Source organism: Heptranchias perlo, chromosome 41 (assembly GCF_035084215.1).
Source record: "Heptranchias perlo isolate sHepPer1 chromosome 41, sHepPer1.hap1, whole genome shotgun sequence".
Classification (NCBI taxonomy): domain Eukaryota; kingdom Metazoa; phylum Chordata; class Chondrichthyes; order Hexanchiformes; family Hexanchidae; genus Heptranchias; species Heptranchias perlo.
The window spans coordinates 3021698-3039574 of NC_090365.1; the positions used below are offsets into that span (position 1 = coordinate 3021698).

The 17877-nt window shown below is 44.2% G+C and overlaps 1 protein-coding gene across 2 annotated transcripts in view; it reads left to right on the plus strand.

Moving 5' to 3' along the window:
- Positions 1 to 17877, plus strand: part of LOC137305937 (protein phosphatase 1 regulatory subunit 37-like) — a 42984-nt gene that overhangs the window by 4157 nt on the left and 20950 nt on the right. For both annotated transcript variants that reach the window (XR_010958788.1, XM_067974894.1), the window contains exons 2-7: positions 6695 to 6792; positions 11274 to 11319; positions 13090 to 13190; positions 14114 to 14233; positions 15288 to 15438; positions 17564 to 17719. Coding sequence is in view for 1 of the 2 variants with exons in the window: in XM_067974894.1 (XP_067830995.1) it covers positions 6695 to 6792; positions 11274 to 11319; positions 13090 to 13190; positions 14114 to 14233; positions 15288 to 15438; positions 17564 to 17719 (672 nt within the window). In the remaining variant the exon portion in view is untranslated. The remainder of the gene's footprint in view (positions 1 to 6694; positions 6793 to 11273; positions 11320 to 13089; positions 13191 to 14113; positions 14234 to 15287; positions 15439 to 17563; positions 17720 to 17877) is intronic.

Sequence of the window (17877 nt, forward strand, 5' to 3'; positions counted from 1 at the left end):
TAGATCCCCTGCTGCTGCTTCATCTTACATGAGGTAACTCAGCACAGACCAGGTATCGGATCTGGGATCTTCCGATTCGGTATGACTCAGTACCGTACCAGATCGTGAATCTGTTTACTGACTGGTAATCTTCTCCCCCTCTCCATAAGCTGAGTATTGCCATGTTGCCTGCTGACTTAGAGGAAAGCACAGTGGAATGTTGAATAGAAAAATGTGCACACTGATGGTAAACACACTAGCTTTGCTGATGTTCTGTTGTCTCTTTAAGGCAGATTTCACTGTATTTGCTATGTAGATAGTCAACTGTTTTACACTAATACAAGAATATTCTTGCTAGTCCCGCTTGCCCACTTCATCGCTAAACAAATTCTCGATTGTACCGACAGTTACAGGTGTAATGCTTGTTGGCACCACCCAATGCTGATTACCAAGATAACATTAAATTAGTTTTATGTTACAAGAGAAAGTTGTGCCTGATGGATAGGTAGAGTTGTGCAGCCAGAAGTTAGGTGTAAGCAAGCAAAGAGTTGCTCCAGTTAGAAAAGGGGGTTTGTAAATTTGGTGCCTTTGCCGGGAGATTGTAGGGTGCATCAGGAAAGACTGAAAAATTAATTTCAAGACTGGTGCACACTGTGGCAGTTTGTTTTTTTATGTTTCCAGTTCAGGAACAAACTTAAGAAATGGAGTAATCCCACTTCTTTTTCCACTTTAAATTTCTCCCCTTTCTGTGCTGAAGGTGCACACTCTCTCAGGGTTGCAGTTCCACTGGTGATGGCTGCTCTGCAGCACATCATGCAAGTGGACATTTTTCACGTTGTGAGCCTAGGAGATGAATGCTGGCAGGCTATTTTGATTGTGGGGGACACCACAGCTAAGCCTGACGTCATTTGCGTGTGCTTCCTAGCGGTGGTCACAGGACAGCAATCAGGTCAAGAAACCCGAGCTGATTTCCTAGATTAGGGACACTGAGATCCCCCACTTGTGCCCAACTGAGATTGACTAACTTGGTTCAGATAGGGGATTGGCCTTTAAACCTTCATGCATGGTATGGTATGGCTCACTATCACACTGGGCATCGCATTTTACTCATTCTGAGCCTGTATTTTTTTAAGCAATTGATTTTCTTTTTTAAAAAATGTATTTTCCATCTTCTCTGTCCTCTTCCTGTTTTTTTTTTTAAGTACTTGCTTTCTCTTTAATTTCATGTCCCCACACCACTTCCTTTCAGCACCATATGTTTGCAGCCGATGGAGCAATGTCTTCTTTCCAAACTCTGCCGATGCCACTTTGCAACTGGTTGGACAGCGGGGGTTGTCAAAACTTGACCCATTGTTTAATTTAGTTTTGCCTTACCTGGAAGTCCAGAGTGCAGCACAACTCCAAGGTTGAAATGAGTAGGAGATCATAGAATTCTTAGAATGATGCAACACAGAAAGAGGCCATTCAACCCATTGTGCTCTTTGAAAGAGTTATCCAATTAGCCCCACTCCCTTGCTCTTTCCCCGTAGTCCTGCAAGTTTTCTCCCCTTCAAGTATTTATCCAATTCCCTTTTGAAAGTTGCTATTGAATCTGCTTCCACCGCCCTTTCAGGCCGTGCATTCCAGATCAGAACAACTCGCTGCGTAAAAATTTTTTTCCTCATATGACCTCTGGCTCTTTTGCCAATTACCTTAAACCTGTGTCCTCTGGTTACCGATCCTTCTGCAACTGGAAACAGTTTCTCCTTAGTTACTCTATCAAAACCCTTCATGATTTTGAACACCTCTATCAAATCTCCCCTTAACCTTCCGTGCTCTAAGGAGAATAACCCTAGTTTCTTCAGCCTATCCACATAACTGAAGTATTCATTCTAGTAAATCTCTTCTGCACCCTCTGTAAGGCCTTGACATCCTTCATAAAGTGTGGTGTCCAGAATTGGCCACAGTACTCCATCTGGGGCCTAAGCAGTGTTTTATAAAGGTTTAGCATAACTTAGAATAGAATCATAGAATGGTTACAGCATGGAAGGAGGCCATTCGGCCCATCGAGTCCGTGCCAGCTCTCTGCAAGAGCAATTCGGCTAGTCCCACTCCCCAGCCCTAAACCCATAGCCCTGCAAGTTTTTCCCTTCAAGTACTTATCTAGTTCCCTTTTGAAAGCCACAATTGAATCTGCCTCCACCACCCCCTCAGGCAGTGCATTCTGGATCACAATCACTCACTGCGTAAAAAAAGTTTTTTTGTCTCATGTCGCCTTTGGTTCTTTTGCCAATCATCTTAAATCTATATCCTCTGGTTCTTGACCCCTCCACCAATGGGAACACTTTCTCTCTATCTACTCTGTCCAGACCCTTCATGTTTTTGAACATCTCTATCAAATCTCCTCTCAACCTTTTCTGCTCTAAGGAGATCAACCCCAGCTTCTCCAGTCTATGCACATAACTGAAGTCCCTCATCCCTGGAATCATTCTAGTAAATCTCTTCTGCACCCTCTCTAAGGCCTTCATATCTTTACTAAAGTGCAGTGTCTAGAACTGGACAAAATACTCCAGTTGTGGCCGAACCAGTGTTTTATAAAGGTTCATTATAACCTCCTTGCTTTTGTACACAATGCCTCTATTTATAAAGTTCAGGATCCCATATGCTTTCTTAACCGCTTTCTCAATCTGCCCTGCCACCTTCAACGATTTGTGCATATATACCCCCAGATCTCTCTGTTCCTGCACCCCTTTTAGAATTGTACTCTTTAGTTTATATTGCCTCTCCTCATTCTTCCTACTGAAATGTATTACTTCACAATTTTCAGCGTTGAATTTGATCTGCCACGTGTCCGCCCATTCCATCAGCCTGTCTATGTCTTCTTGAAGTCTATCACTATCCTCCTCGCTATTCACTACCCTTCCAAATTTTGTGTCATCTGCAAATTTTGAAATTGTGCCTTGTACACCCAAGTCTAAGTCATTAATATATATCAAAAAAAGCAATGGTCCTAATACCGACCCCTGGGGAACACCACTGTGTACCTTCCTCCAGTCCGAAAAACAATTGTTCACCACTACTCTCTGTTTCGTGTCACTTAGCCAATTTTGCATCCATGCTGCCACTGCCCCTTTTATTCTATGGGCTTCAACTTTGATGACAAGCCTGTTATGCGGCACTTTATCAAACACCTTTTGGAAATCCGTATACACCCCATCAATCTCATTGACCCTCTCTGTTACCTCATCAAGTTGGTTAAACATGATTTGCCTTTAACAAATCCGTACTGGCTTTCCTTTATTAATCCACACTTGTCCAAGTGACTGTTAATTCTGTCCTGGATTATCGTTTCTAAAAGTTTCCCCACTACCGAGGTTAAACTGACTGGCCTGTAGTTGCTGGGTTTATCCTTACACCCTTTTTTGAACAAGGGTGTAACATTTGCAGTTCTCCAGTCCTCTGGCACCACCCCCATATCTAAGGATGATTGGAAGATTATGGCCAGTACCTCTGCAATTTCCACCCTTGCTTCCCTCAGCAACCTAGGATGCATCCCATCCGGACTGGGTGACTTATCTACTTTAAGTACAGCTAGCCTTTCTAGTACCTCTTTATCAATTTTTAGCCCATCCAGTATCTCAACTACCTTTTCACTTACTGTGGTTTTGGCAGCATCTTCTTCCTTGGTAAAGACAGATGCAAAGTACTCATTTAGTACCTCAGCCATGCCCTCTACCTCCATGCGTAGATCTCCTTTTTGGTCCCTAATTGGTTCCACCCCTCTTCTTACTACCCGTTTACTGTTTACATGCCTATAGAAGACTTTTGGATTCCCTTTTATGTTCGCTGCCAGTCTATTCTCATACTCTCTCTTTGCCCCTCTTATTTCATTTTTCGCCTCCCCTCTGAACTTTCTATATTCTGCCTGGTTCTCACTTGTATTATCAACCTGACATCTGTCATACGCCCCTTTTTTCTGCTTCATCTTACTCTTCTATCATCCATGGAGCTCTGATTTTAGCTGCCCTACCTTTCTCCCTCGTGGGAATGTATCTAGACTGTACCCGAACCATCTCCTCTTTACAGGTCGCTCATTGTTCATTTACGGTTTAACCTGCCAGTCTTGGATTACATTTCACCCGGGCCAGGTCCGTTCTCATCCCATTGAAATTGGCCCTCCTCCAATTGAGTATTTTTACTTTAGAGTGGTCCTTGTCCTTTTCCATAGCTATTCTAATCCTTATGACACTATGATCGCTGTTCCCTAAATGTTCCCCCACTGACACTTGGCCCACCTCATTTCCCAGAACCAGATCCAGCAATGCCTCCTTCCTCGTTGGGCCGGAAACGTACTGGTCAAGAAAGTTCTCCTGAACACACTTCAAAAATTCCTCCCCCTCTTTGCCCCTTACACTATTTATATCCCAGTCTATATTAGGATAGTTGAAGTCCCCCATTATCACTACTCTATGGTTCTTGCACATCTCTGTAATTTCCCTACAAATTTGCTCCTTGCTTTTGCACACTATGCTTCTATTTATAAAGCCCAAGGATTCCGTATGTCTTTTTAACAGCATTAGAGGTAATATGAGATACGGTAAATCAGGAAGTAGTGATCAGCAGACACCACACTTGGACTTTGTAGATTGTAAGAGGAAGGGAAGACAGAGGGCGATACGGGGTTCCACAGTTTGAGGTTCTGGGAAAGAAGATAAAGTAGGAGATGGTGTGATGAGTTTCGATTTCCACACACTAAGGTTTCAGGAAGATGCAAGACTGTGTAGGATGCTGCATTTGAAGTTTAGGAGAGAGAAAATTTGTTCTGCCAGTGTCACACTGACAGACCAGACACTTGATGTGCAGACAGTTATGGATGTGAACCCTCGTCCGAACCTGGACACGTCTTTTACACCGCAGTCAGACTGTTTCCTGTGAGCTCTGTCTTGTGGTGAAGGTGCTGTGAACCATGCAGCCTAGCCCGGTGAGATCATATAACACAAGGCAGACACAATGCTCACATGGAAAATCTCAATCCATCAACTGCACATTACACTCGTTCAGAAACTGGGACAGATGGACTGTACTCACTGTAGCTGCAGTCTTTCCAGAACATTATGGGGGGGAATACAGAACTCAGTGATGTGGCCAAATGAGTATATAAATTAGACAGTATCACAAGGTTCCACAGGAAAATATTCTGCTATAAGGGAAGGGTTCTACAATTAATACAATATTTTTAACACATATAGCCTGTTCAGACAATAATAAAATCTCTTAGCCATCTGTTATGTGATGGTGGGCCAAAGAAGATGCTTCTTCTGATTTTTCCATCCCTCTGGGAGGTATTGCCTGGTCTCTATCCAGTGCCTCTCTGCATGTTAGGATTGATATTGGGGAATCTGCTCCTGCATCCCTCTACTTGGGTGACTCGTTAGGGTATGGTTCAATCGAAGCTGATAGTCATGCAGTAAGTCGCCCAGAAGAACCAGCCTTCGTTTGTCGGCCTAGACGTTGAATGTTACCAAGCTATTTAATCATGGCGACATCCTTGTTGAGCTTATTCACGTCCTCATACAATGTACATGTTTCAGCAGGGGTAACTGGATAGCAGTTAGGAGTAGTAACCCTGGACTATTTCTGAGGCCACTAACCCCTGAGGTTGTGTTTCGTCCTTGAAACTTATTCTTATGTATTGTGTGAATTCCAGAGGAGTCAGCATCTGAAAGAGAAAAAAGCAGGTTAATGTTTTTGAGATAACCCTAAGAAAGTAGTTAAATCTTTTCATTAAATTTCAACTCAGTCACCAGACTGAAGTCTTCTTGACCTGGGTACAAGGCACACTCCAGGATGTGAGCACATAATCTAGGATGACACTTCAGTACAGTAGTAAAGGAATGCATGCCTTATGAGAAACACTGTTTTGATGAAACTTTGAACTGAGGCCCCGTTTACCTGTTCCAGTGGTTCAGGAAGATGGTGACGGTCAAATTGCATTATTCAAAGAAGACCAGGAGTTCTTCTGTATTCTGCCCTTAACCAACACAATTTAAAAACAGAATAATTGCGCATTCATCTCATTGCCATTTGTGGGATGTTGCAGTCGTGAATTAGCTTCTCTGTTTACCCACTTAAACAGTCACTGCAGTTCAGAGTAATTCATTGCATTTGAGATGCTGTGGTTGGATGAGATGAGATGCTATACGAACTCGAGTCTTTTTTTTGTTCATTGGTGTATCCATTCAGAACCTGACCATGCGAAAAGGTTCAGTTCTTACAGACATTGTGCTCTGTGTCACAGCACATCAGCTACCACCAGAGTAGATTATCGTGTTGTTTTACGCTGAGACCATCCTTCCCACAGAATGTTCCTGTAAGGGTGCTGTGTTTGGCCACTCCTGTGAAGCGCCTTGGGACGCATTACTACGTTAGAGGCGCTATATAAATGCAAGTTGTTGGGTGCTGGGCTCCTATGAACTACCCAACGAGAAATCAATCTCTTTATGAGATGGGGTGAAGGGGAGAACTGTAGGCAGAGAATATTAGTGTAAAAACAAAAATAAATTAAAAATAAATATTGTCAGGCACTGGTGTGTGGCTGTGTATCTGGTACTTGGGTAATGGCATTGTGCATTTAAACAATTCTCACTCCGCCCTTTGTGCACAAACTCGAGAGAATAATTTGCTCCATTTGTTGAGCCAGTTGATGTGTGATACAGAAATGTTTGCTATCTTTCAGCTCAGAATGTGACGGTAGAGGAGATTACTGCTGCCTACAAGATGGCCTGTCAGAAGCTGAACTGCAAGCCGATTAACAAGCTGCTCAAACAGATCCAAGTAAGACTGAACATTCAGAGCATAGTCATCTGTACAGTTCAGGGGGGACTCTCCTACGTAGTTTTTGCGTGGACTAATATTTGAACAGGAGAAAATTTTCAGGGCTATGGGGAAAGAGCAGAGGATAGCTCTTTCAAAGAGCCGGCACAGACACAATGGGCCGAATGGCCTCCTTTTGCGCTGTGAGCAGGGTCAGATCAAATCTGGTGGAAGTAAAACTGGGAAGATCATTGTGGGTAAATGAAAGTACCTAAAAACAGGATAATGCACATTCTGCTGTAGGGAATGGGCCTTATTGTATTTCATCTGAGGATGGTTTGTCCCAATTCCTCTGGCATCTTTTTTCCTTAGGTCAGTTTTACTGATTTGCACTTGCTGCATAACTTACTGACCTAGTCTGATCAGGTGTACTTCATTTCTATAGGTTGATCCCATGATGGCTCAGCGAACAAGTTCACTGCAAGCTGTTGTATGGATCAGAAGGTCCCAGATTTGATCCCCGGTTTGGACTGAGTTAGCTGATCTCAATGGGAAATGATATTATGGGGACCGCAATTGGTCTCAGCACCCCTGGACTAAGCAAGGCAAAAATCAGCCATGGTTTCTGCTGTTGATCAATATCCAGTGACCATTGATGGAAAGTGAATGTTTGTTGACATTGAGTGAGGACAGGATCAAATTGAGCTGTAATGTCCTCTATGACTGAACATCCCACTAACCTTCACTATGTTGGTTCTCCACTGAAGAACCGCCACTTGGAAGAGGTACTGAAGGCTCGCGAATGCCAGTGGAATTATAAACCCTGGGGAAGGAGGGGTTAGGGAGAAAACGAGAGGCTGGCAAGTTTGCTTTCTGTGCTCATTGATACAATGGTTAGGTCTGAACTGGCCCAGAGCAAAAACTATTCCCTGGTACAAGCTCTGATGTGGATTCAATCAAAGTTTATTGTGGGCGGTTACATAATAGGGTGGCAGGTTGCTGCTCCGCCCTGTGAAGCAGAACAGAGGATTTGTGTGAAACCCATGCCCCACCCTCCTGTAGCACAGCGTGTTGGAATGCCAGTTGACTGCGTTTCTAATCTAGTACAGAGACCCCCCCCCCCCCCTCCTCCACATCTGTATTTCCCATCAGTAAGCAGGGAAATCCGAAGGCCTTGTTGCGAGAATCCGCGTTTGCTTTTGGGTATGGCTATTGAGCCACTTATGATGTGGTTGGCATGATTTGGATAATACTGTGCCAACCTTTCAGTACCCACCCAAAATGACTGCATAACAACAACAGTACCTTTAGCTTATGGGTACAGGAACAGGCCAGGTACAGTCAGTCCTATTCTTTTCTCCAAACTTGTTCAGACAATATATATCTGTGCAATTCTCCGCTTTATCAGTGTTTAACAGAGCATACAGTTGATTACAGCTCACATGTTATCAGTGACCGCCTGGAGTGCTGTTTACAAGTGGTCACAAGCTTTTGGAGTGCTCTATTGACATAACAACTGTAAATATGGGTTTGTCCCAGCTCCAGTGAAGTACTGTGCTTGGCAGATCTATATTTTTAAGTGGCTTAGTGCTCTACTCCCAGCCAAAAGGCCTAAAACACTTCTCCATACAAAGGGCGGTAAAAGTTTGGAACTCTCTCCGCAAACGGCAGTTGATGCTAGCTCAATTGTTAATTTTAAATCTGAGATTGATAGATTTTTGTTAACCAAAGGTATTAAGGGATATGGGGCTAAGGCGGGTATATGGAGTTAGGTCTCAGATCAGCCATGATCTCATTAATGGTGGAACAGGCTCGAGGGGCTAAATGGCCTACTTCTGTTCCTAAAATGCAAGTTCCAGGGCTGTGTCCATCTTGTTCAAATTGATTTTGGTTTAGTGAGTGTTCTTTTCAATTTTTTTTTCCCCCATTGTCTCTTGAAGGTGCTGACTTTTGCTGGGTTGTGGTTCCACAGATGCCAGCCACCCTTGCTCAAGTGTTCATTCTTCACACACTAAGCCTAGATACTGAGTGTTGGCAGGCTAGCTGACCATGGGGGGCATCAAAGCCAAGCATGGCACTGTGACCGCCCCTCGCGAAGAGAGAGATTAGGAGAAATGTCTACGGAGCATGGAATGCATTTCTACAGGAAGACAAGCTATGGTATCTTTTAAAGAAAAATTGGATAAATATTTGCAACAGGGGAAGGTTCAGGCCTATGAGGAGAGAGCAGCACAGTGGGATCAGATTTGGATTGGTCTAGCAAAAAGCCAGCACAGACATGATGGGCTAAATGCCTCCTTCTGTACTGTAAGCTTCTATGGTTCTCCATTGGTTCAGTTGGTAAGTACATCACGCAATGTGGTATTGAGTCATACAGACCAGCAATATACCAGATCATCAATTCCTGGCCTGGATTGAGTTGCTGATCTAAGCCAGTACAAACATGAGGGCGATACAACTAGCTTCAGACTTCTGGACTAGGGAGGGGGAGAATATGAGCCAGGATTCCTGCTCCTGATCCCTGCGCAGTGTTTCTTGATGGAAAGAGAGCTTATGTGTACGTTGAGGATAGAATCAGGATAGACTGTGATGCCTTCTGCAGTTGAATAGACTGCTTACATATCAAGAATGGTGTCGGGGGCTGATAGCACCTAAAAAAAAAAGCAGGAAATTAGGGTGGGCAGGCAGAAGAAATTAATATGTTTCTAAAGTCTTTTAACAATTTTAAATGATTACTAACTCTGTGAGCCACAACACATCAAACTTATTACTGATGTCTGTTACTGAGTAAAAGGTATAATTTCATGGCTTTTCAAGGTTCTCTCCTTCCCCTTATCCAGCAGAATCTGTGTCTATTCCCATTGTCGGTTTCCTGTAGAATTTGGGAACTGCTCTGTAAAGGGGCAAGTCTTGCTGTAGTCACTTTGACAGTATGGTGTGACATTCTCCCCCTCTCACTAGCATCCTGCTGATCAAGAGTCTGTCAAATTCCTGTCCTCTGACACAACTGCTTTCACTACAGCTAAACCCTGAGTTTCCATGCCATAACTATTAAATACTCCTTTGTTAGATGGTGGTTTTTATGCTCTTTAATTCTCTCCCATGCCCCATCCTGCACAATGTTAACTCTTGTTGGCAACTGATCTACAAGTGGTGACCGTCACCGATACCTCACCCAAGTAGCCATTTTTAACGTGTAAGCCCAATTCACAAGCCACGGCATTGAGGGGGCATCACAACTGAGTGTGACCTTGTCCTCGCCCTTGTCCACAAGCTCTGGCTGATTTCTCCCGCCCCCCCCACCCCTTTATAGTTTAAGGGCACTGAGGGCCAATTGTAGCACCCCCAGTGCTGCCCCGGTCAATATCAGCTAATTTAGCACAAGCTTGGGATAGAAACTGGAACTTTCTAGTTAGTATGATTGTAAACTTCAACTTGAATAGATAAAAAAAGAAAAGAAAGAACTTGCATTTATATAGCACCTTTCACAACCTAAGGATGTCCCAAAGCGCTTTACAACAATGAAATGCTTTTTGAAGTGTAGTCACTGGTGCAATGTAGGAAACATGGCAGCCAATTTGCGCTCAGCAAGACCCCACAAACAGCAGTGTGATAATGACCAGATAATCTGTTTTAGTGATGTTGGTTAAGGGATAAATATAGGCCAGGACTCTGCAGAGAACTCCCCTGTTCTTCCTCAGAATAGTGCCTTGGGATCTTTTACATCCAACTGGAGAGCGGAGTGGGCCTCGATTTAACGTCTCATCCGAAAGGCGGCACCTTCGACAGTGCAGCGCTCCCTCAGTACTGCACTGGGATTGTCAGCTTATATTTTGTGCTCAAGTCTCTGGAGTGGGACTTGAACCCATAAGCCTTCTGAGTCAGAGGTGAGAATGCTACCAATGAGCCACGGCTGACACCTGGATATCAGGGGGGAATCCACCAGTTGGCCCAGAACCTTGGCAGTGTCGGAGTCAAGGGGAAATCACTGTTGGCTCAAATATATTCATAAAATAGCAGCAAATCACAAGTGACTGCTTTCTTTTCAGTGAGCCAGCCATGTCAAATACCTTTTGATTGGTGAATAACCTAATCAAAGTCAAGGGACCTTCAGCTCCAGATGCTGTCTTGTATCTGTTAACGATAAGCTCAAATAGTATTAGCATAGGTATCTCAACAGCTCGCCTGGCCAGTCTTTGGGCTGGGGGATCCAAGATTATTGAATGCTTCAGAAAGCTATGTTAATGTCATTGTGAGACTGGCTTATACCTCCAATTTCTATAAGGGGAGATTCCAGTCTTGGCTGGATCAACAAGGGGAGGTACCAAGCAGGGGTTAGGAATTTGCCTGTCAAATATTGACACTGTTCTTGGCCTCCATTATATAGTGCTTTCAGATGTTAAAACACAGCGAAAATTACATTGTTATAAGCAGTCATGTTGACTGTTGATGAAAACATTTGCTTTTGCAGGTAATTATTGGTCATATTTCCTGTTTTGTAGGAGTTTAAGGAACTGTCACAGAGGTTGGATTGCCTGGATCTAAAAGGTAAGGCTGATAGTAAAATGTTTATTGTGAACTCTGGTATGAGAGTGGAGAGGATGTCTCCATGCCAAAAAATGCAGGAACTTGAGATAACTACAGTACAATTCTGAGATGGGATCTATAGGAACATTTTTTTTTGAAACTGGCAGCTTACAGGATGCTCACAGCAGCTTGCCTGTTTGTGTTTAGTAGTATAAATTTTTTTCAGTGTGGCATTGATATATCCTCCTATTGGCACCGGCAACCCTCAATACTTCACCCAAGTGGTCATTCTTTTTGGGGAGGACTAGGGGACATGAGTTCAAACTATACAAGAGTAGGAATAGACTGGATGTTGGGTAGTTCCTCTTTTCCCAGAGAGTAGTGAGCCTCTGGAATATGTTGCCAGCTGGTGTGGTGGGTGCTGACACTCTGTAGCCTTCAAGAAGGGGCTGGACCAATTTTTGACTGGGGCAGAGATCGCATCAAATAGAAGGTAAGTGTCTTTATAGATAATACTTGGTCTATGTGATCTCCTGAACTGGTTTCGATCGCCTGAGGGAGTCAGAGAGGAGTTTTCCAGAGTATTTTTTCCCCATATTGGGCTGGGTTTTGTCTCTGGTTTTTGCCTCTCCCAGGAGATTACATGGCTGTGGGTGTTGGCGGGGAGGGGCGAGGGAGGAAGTGTCTACTCATGAGGTGAGGGGCAGACTTGATGGACCATCTGGTCTTTTCCTGCCCATCAATTTCGTATGTTTGTTTCTTTATGGGTTAGCTTAGGTGGTAAGTATCAGTAGTGTTTCTTTATGGGTTAGCCTAAGTGGTAAGTATCAGGCTATTCAACTATGGGAAACATCAGGGCTGAATCCAATCCTGTACTCACCTGACATTCATGCAGCGCTTTCCAGCAGGGCTTACCGGGGGGTGCTGAACTGCAGTCCCAGCTGAAATCAGTAAACTCAGCACAGACAGCCAACCATCTTAGGATAGTACCATACTGGGTGGTGCTTTTGCCTGCTGAGACACTGGGGTAAGTTGTTGGCATTACTTCTTAAATTGCCTTCAAGTGCCTTTTTGTTAAAAACCTTTACCATAAATCTGTATGGGATTCTGAGAAAACATGATGAGGGCTTGCAATGAAAGACTTAGGCAAAGGGCACTGTAGTGGACGGTAGACAGTCTACCTGAAGGTGGCACACTGCGCAGGACTGCGTTGTAATTTTTGTCCTGACGGGGTTGATCAGTCTAGCACACTGGTAGCCTGACTGTATCATGTACCCTGTTAATGGCAAGGTCCATGTAAAAGGAGTGATGGCTGGAATTGGCAGATCTCCGATGGGCAGCAGTTGAGAAGCTAATTTTGTCCACAGTGCCCCTGGATTGGGGAAGAGAAAAATCAGCCAGGATTTCGTCTCCCAATCGCTATCCAGTGATACCCTCAGGGAAGTGCACACGTGACAGGATCGGACTTGGGTGCAGTGCCTCCCATCCAAATAGTTTGTTGACCTTCACTGTCTAGGTTCAGGCATGAAGAATTGCTCTATGGGGAGGTAGCAGAGGGCAATTAAGGCCCATGAGACCATATCCCAGCAGGAATCCGGAAAGCAAGGAAGAAAATTTTTGGATGAGAAAAAGCAACAAAGAAAAGGTTGCGTGCACATTTTCTTGAAACTTGGGTAAGTAAAGCTGTTACAGGTGTGCCTAACTAGATATAGTACCTGAAAGAGCATAGGGAATCTTATCAGTTAAAGCAAAGCTTGAGTTTATTCAAAAGCAGTTTCTTTTTTCTTTCAGGCGAAAAACTGGACTACAAAGCTTCTGAGGCCTTGGAAGAGGTTTTCAAACGTGTTCAGTTCAAACTGGTAGATTTGGAGGCAACCAACCTGGATGAAGATGTGAGCTGCTTAATTTTTTTTAGATATATATATTTGACATTTTAACTCTATTTTGTGCTTTCCTGCTGTCTTTCCAGATATATTATACATGCATATTTGAAGTCAGGTTTCAACTGATTTACACATTTGAATCGATGCCAATTTAAACAACATGTATCTTGGTATTGTCGTTTGTGTGCCAGTGCCATTTTGGATGGATTCCTGCCGAGTCAGCCGGCACATCGATAAAACCCCTCTCTTCCTGCTTACAAATACTGCAGCTCCCTTGTACTGTGCACCATACATATCCTGCTTCTCCTACTGTTCTTTTGACATTGAATAGTTTTAAACACGTTTCCCCCCCCCCCCTCCCTCTTTCCCCCTTCGGATATCAGTCAGGGTGTGCGCAGTTGCACTGCTCCAGTCAATCTGAGTATCTGGGCTGGGGAGAAAGAAATCAGCCAGGATCCCTACATCAGGTCACTACCCAGAGACTCCAGCTGGATGTATACATAGGGGGCATAAGGTTAGGACAGAATTGGTTCTTGGCGGTGTTGGGCCATGCACTGAATAGCCCAAAAAAATCTCATCGTCAAATTAGCAGCAAAACGTCACTATGGCATTCGAGATCCAAGACTACCAGTGTGCAAGACCACAGGAGATCTGTGTATAAAAACCAGCAGTTCAAGTCAGTATCTGAGAGAGAAAAGTTAATGTTTCTGGTGTGACCCTCCATCAGAACCATGTTATTTATAATCTAGATAGTGAGTGTGTTCTCATGTCTATTCTCATGCTGACACATGGCTGGGGGTGTGCGGGGAATTCAAAAACATGGCCCCAATGGTGAAAAGTGATAGACAATCATGCCACACTACAGAAGGTTTTATTTTGTGAAAGTTGTACAGAATTTCCAAACAATGTTTACTAACTGTTTGTTTCTTTAGGGTGCCTCAGCATTGTTTGATATGATCGAATATTACGAGTCGGCCACTCAGCTCAACATCTCATTCAATAAACACATCGGGACTCGAGGATGGCAGGCTGCAGCTCACATGATGAGGAAGGTATGCGGGAATCCTTACTGCATCATTTGGCCTGTGAACTGTTTGCAACTTTGCTTTTTATTGTTGTTAAATTCCTTCCTTTCACCCTCATAGCCCCCCCACTCTTCTCTTTCCCCTCTCCCAACGCACCACCACCAAGGGACCTCAAGGGTAATGGCATCACTTGATGTAGCACTAAATCAGAATGCCCCAGATGTGATCCAGGTCTTTCTGATTTCAGCTGGGACACCAATAAGTATGTTGCAGTTGAATTCTCGGGTCCCTGGCAGGGTAGGGCACAATTGGCCAGAGTCAGTGACCAGTGCCTAACTTGCCGTTGTTTAGGACAGTGAGTGTTAGACCTTTATTTGATCATGGGGGGTATCACAGTCAAGCCCAACCCTGTCCCAAGCTGCTACTCCCCCCCCCCCCCCCCCCCCCCCCCCAAAACCTGGGATGCTGAGACCAATCAAAGCACAGCTACAGCTGGCCCAGCTGATGTCAGCTAACTCAGCAATGACGTGGCAATTGGAACTGGGACCTATTGATCTGTATGGCTGATCTAGCCGGTGGATAGACTTGCTGAGCCATAAAGGGAGTTCCCAATCCCTACTTCAGTCATCCACTCTGCGGTTCAACCTAAACAAAAACAAAAGAGAATGCTGAATGCAGCTTGCACAAAAAGTCACTGGACTCTAAGCTGGCCTGCTGTCTACCGGTGACTGGAATGGGAGAACTGTTGCTGGGGGCTTAGCTTTAAATGGGTTCAAAATTAAAGGGTTGAGTGCTTCCCCAATGGCTTGGTTAATAAGTTTATCACCCAGTGTAGTACTGAGCCATACAGCCCAGGGCGTTGGATGGTGTACACTGGGATTGAATGGAAAGTGGTTTGGTCCCTCTTGAATGTTATGTGCAGGTAAGTTTTGTTTGCTTGCGCTTGAATACGATCGACCAATTGCAATAAACCTCTATAAAAGCCCTTATTGCATTGCATGAGTATGTTCAGGCATTCTTTGCCTCACAAAACAGTCCTTGTTAATCTCCTCCTGGTGAATGTTGTTCTCCTGTGTTGCAGACCAGCTGCCTGCAGTACCTGGACGCAAGGAACACACCTCTGCTTGATCACTCTGCACCCTTTGTAGCTCGTGCTTTGCGGATCAGCAGCAGCCTGATGGTACTCCATCTGGAAAATGCCAGCTTATCTGGCCGACCACTCATGCTCTTGGGTAAGAAGTAAGATTCAGTAATAGTTTGCACAGGTGGGATGGGTCTGGTTCTCCAGGGTTTTAAAGAAGGAAAGACTTGTGCTTATGAAACGCCCAATCAAACATCTCGAAGTGCTTCATATGCAAAGAATTACTTAAAAATTCAGTGACTGTTGTTATGTAAGCAAATGCAGTAACCGTTTTGTGCACAGGAAGATCCCTCCAACAGTAATGAGATGAATGACCAGTTTTTATTAAATGATTGGGGGAAGAATGTTGGTCAGGACAAAAGAACTCCCTGTTCTTCTTTAAATAGTGCCATGGGATCTTTAATGTCCACTGGAAGAAACATTTGATTTAACATCTCATCCGAAGGACGGTACTTCCAACAATGCAGCACTCCCTCAGTAGTGCACTGGAGTGTCAGCCTAGATTATGTGCTCAAGTCCTGGACTGGGATGTGAATTCCTAACTTTGACTCAGAGATGAGTGCTACCAACTGAGCTAAGCTGACATTACAAGTACCCATCAGTTACATTGGAGCACAGAGAGAGCAACATAAAATTGAAGCTTTGTAAATGATTCTGAAACTATTGAGACTGACTGAACATCAGTTGAGATACAGTTATGAGCTCCCCTGTGGTTTACTGAGCAAATATGGTGGCCATTGTGGTACTGAGGCCATAAAGACCTGGATGCTTGATTTCTGCTGAGCTAACTGACCTCAGCTGGGCAGCAGTATTGGAGCCGCAACTGATTGTAGTGTCCCTCGATTAGAGAGAGAAGAAAGTCATTTAATGCTCCTTTAGCTGGGATTCACTCCTAACACGACTATTTATATGGCCACTGAGTGTCGAGTTTACGATGCACTTATACTGCCATTTTCACATTGCTGTGCAGCAATGACGAGGTTGATGGGTACATAATTCCTTTCCATCCTGTCTTTGACCATAATTCATTTATTCTTTTGATTGGTGGTTATTACTTTAACAAATGGCCGTACATCAATTCACAGCTTCTTTGCAACAAAATCAGTTTACCTCCGTTATATTTTTTGGTCTCTTGATGATTTCCTCCCCTCATCTGAAGATCCAGGCTATTGCTGGGGTTCAGTCCCATAGGCCCCAGTCATCCTCTGGTACCTCAACCAAGTGGCCATTCTTCATGTGAGCCTAAACCGTAAGTGCATGAGTGCCAACAGTCTGTTTGAGCCTGGTTGGGGGTGGAGGGGAGGGGAGGGTGTGGCATAGCCGAGCCTGATCTTGTTCTTGCCTTACGTTGACACACAAGGAGCAGAAGTCACTGGATAGCGATCGGAAGCAGGAGTCCTAGCTATTATTTTCTGTTCTTCTACCTCGCCATGGTCACGGAGGCCAATTTCAATGCCTGTAACATTGCTCCGGCTAACATAGTCAACTCAGCATAGCCCGGGCTTCAAACCTGGAGACTTCCTGGTCTGTACGGCTTAGCTATTCACTGGGTAAACTCACAACTTGGGGTTGCCTTCGTTTTGTTGCCAGTTTGATCTCTAAGAAATTAGTTCCCACCCCATCCACTTCTGCCGAAGCCACTTTCTTTTATTGGAATAAAATTGCCCGCTCTCAGATACCTGTCTGGTCTGATGCCTATCCAGTGACATTGCTGGAAAGTAAGTGTGAGTGTGTGGATGTCAGGTGATTATCTTTCCCACCGCATGCATGAGTGTCGATAGACTTATTGCATCGGCTGGCGGGGGGGGGGGGGGGGGGGCATCACAGCTGAGTCCAATGCTGACCTCATTTGACCTCCACACATATGCACTTTCCAATAGGGAGTCACTGGAATGGGAGCCCTCAATTATTTTTTTTCCCTTGATTTCACTGTACTGTCAATTTTTAACTGTCACTTCTGGTCCATAATGAACAATTTGCCCAGATCAACATATCAGTTCCATTCATAATCTTGAAAACATCAATTAGGTTACAGAGAACAAACCCAACTTCCTCAAAAGTTTAAATTCCTGATGCCTGGAAAACTAAAGCCGAGTATTTCAGTTCATGGCATTCAAGAGGCAGATTAGTGAAACCTTGCACGTGTCATAGGGAAGTGTACCATTGTTGTACGAGTATCTCGTGTCTTATTGCACACCTGTTATTCCTCCTGGCAGCAACCGCGCTGAAGATGAACATGACGCTTCGAGAGCTGTTTCTAGCGGATAACAAATTGAATGGACTACAAGACTCGGCACAGCTAGGGAACCTCCTGAAATTCAACTGCACTATCCAACTGATGGACCTGCGCAACAACCATATTCTAGACTCAGGTACGCAGCATGATTCCTCTGCCACATGCAATTCTCCAAAGTCAATTTTTTGATTCAGTGGATACTCTTATCAGTATGTCCGCTTACACACAAATAAACAGGTTCCACTATAGATCCAGGTTTATGACGTCCATGATGGGGTACACTGGGGTACATAG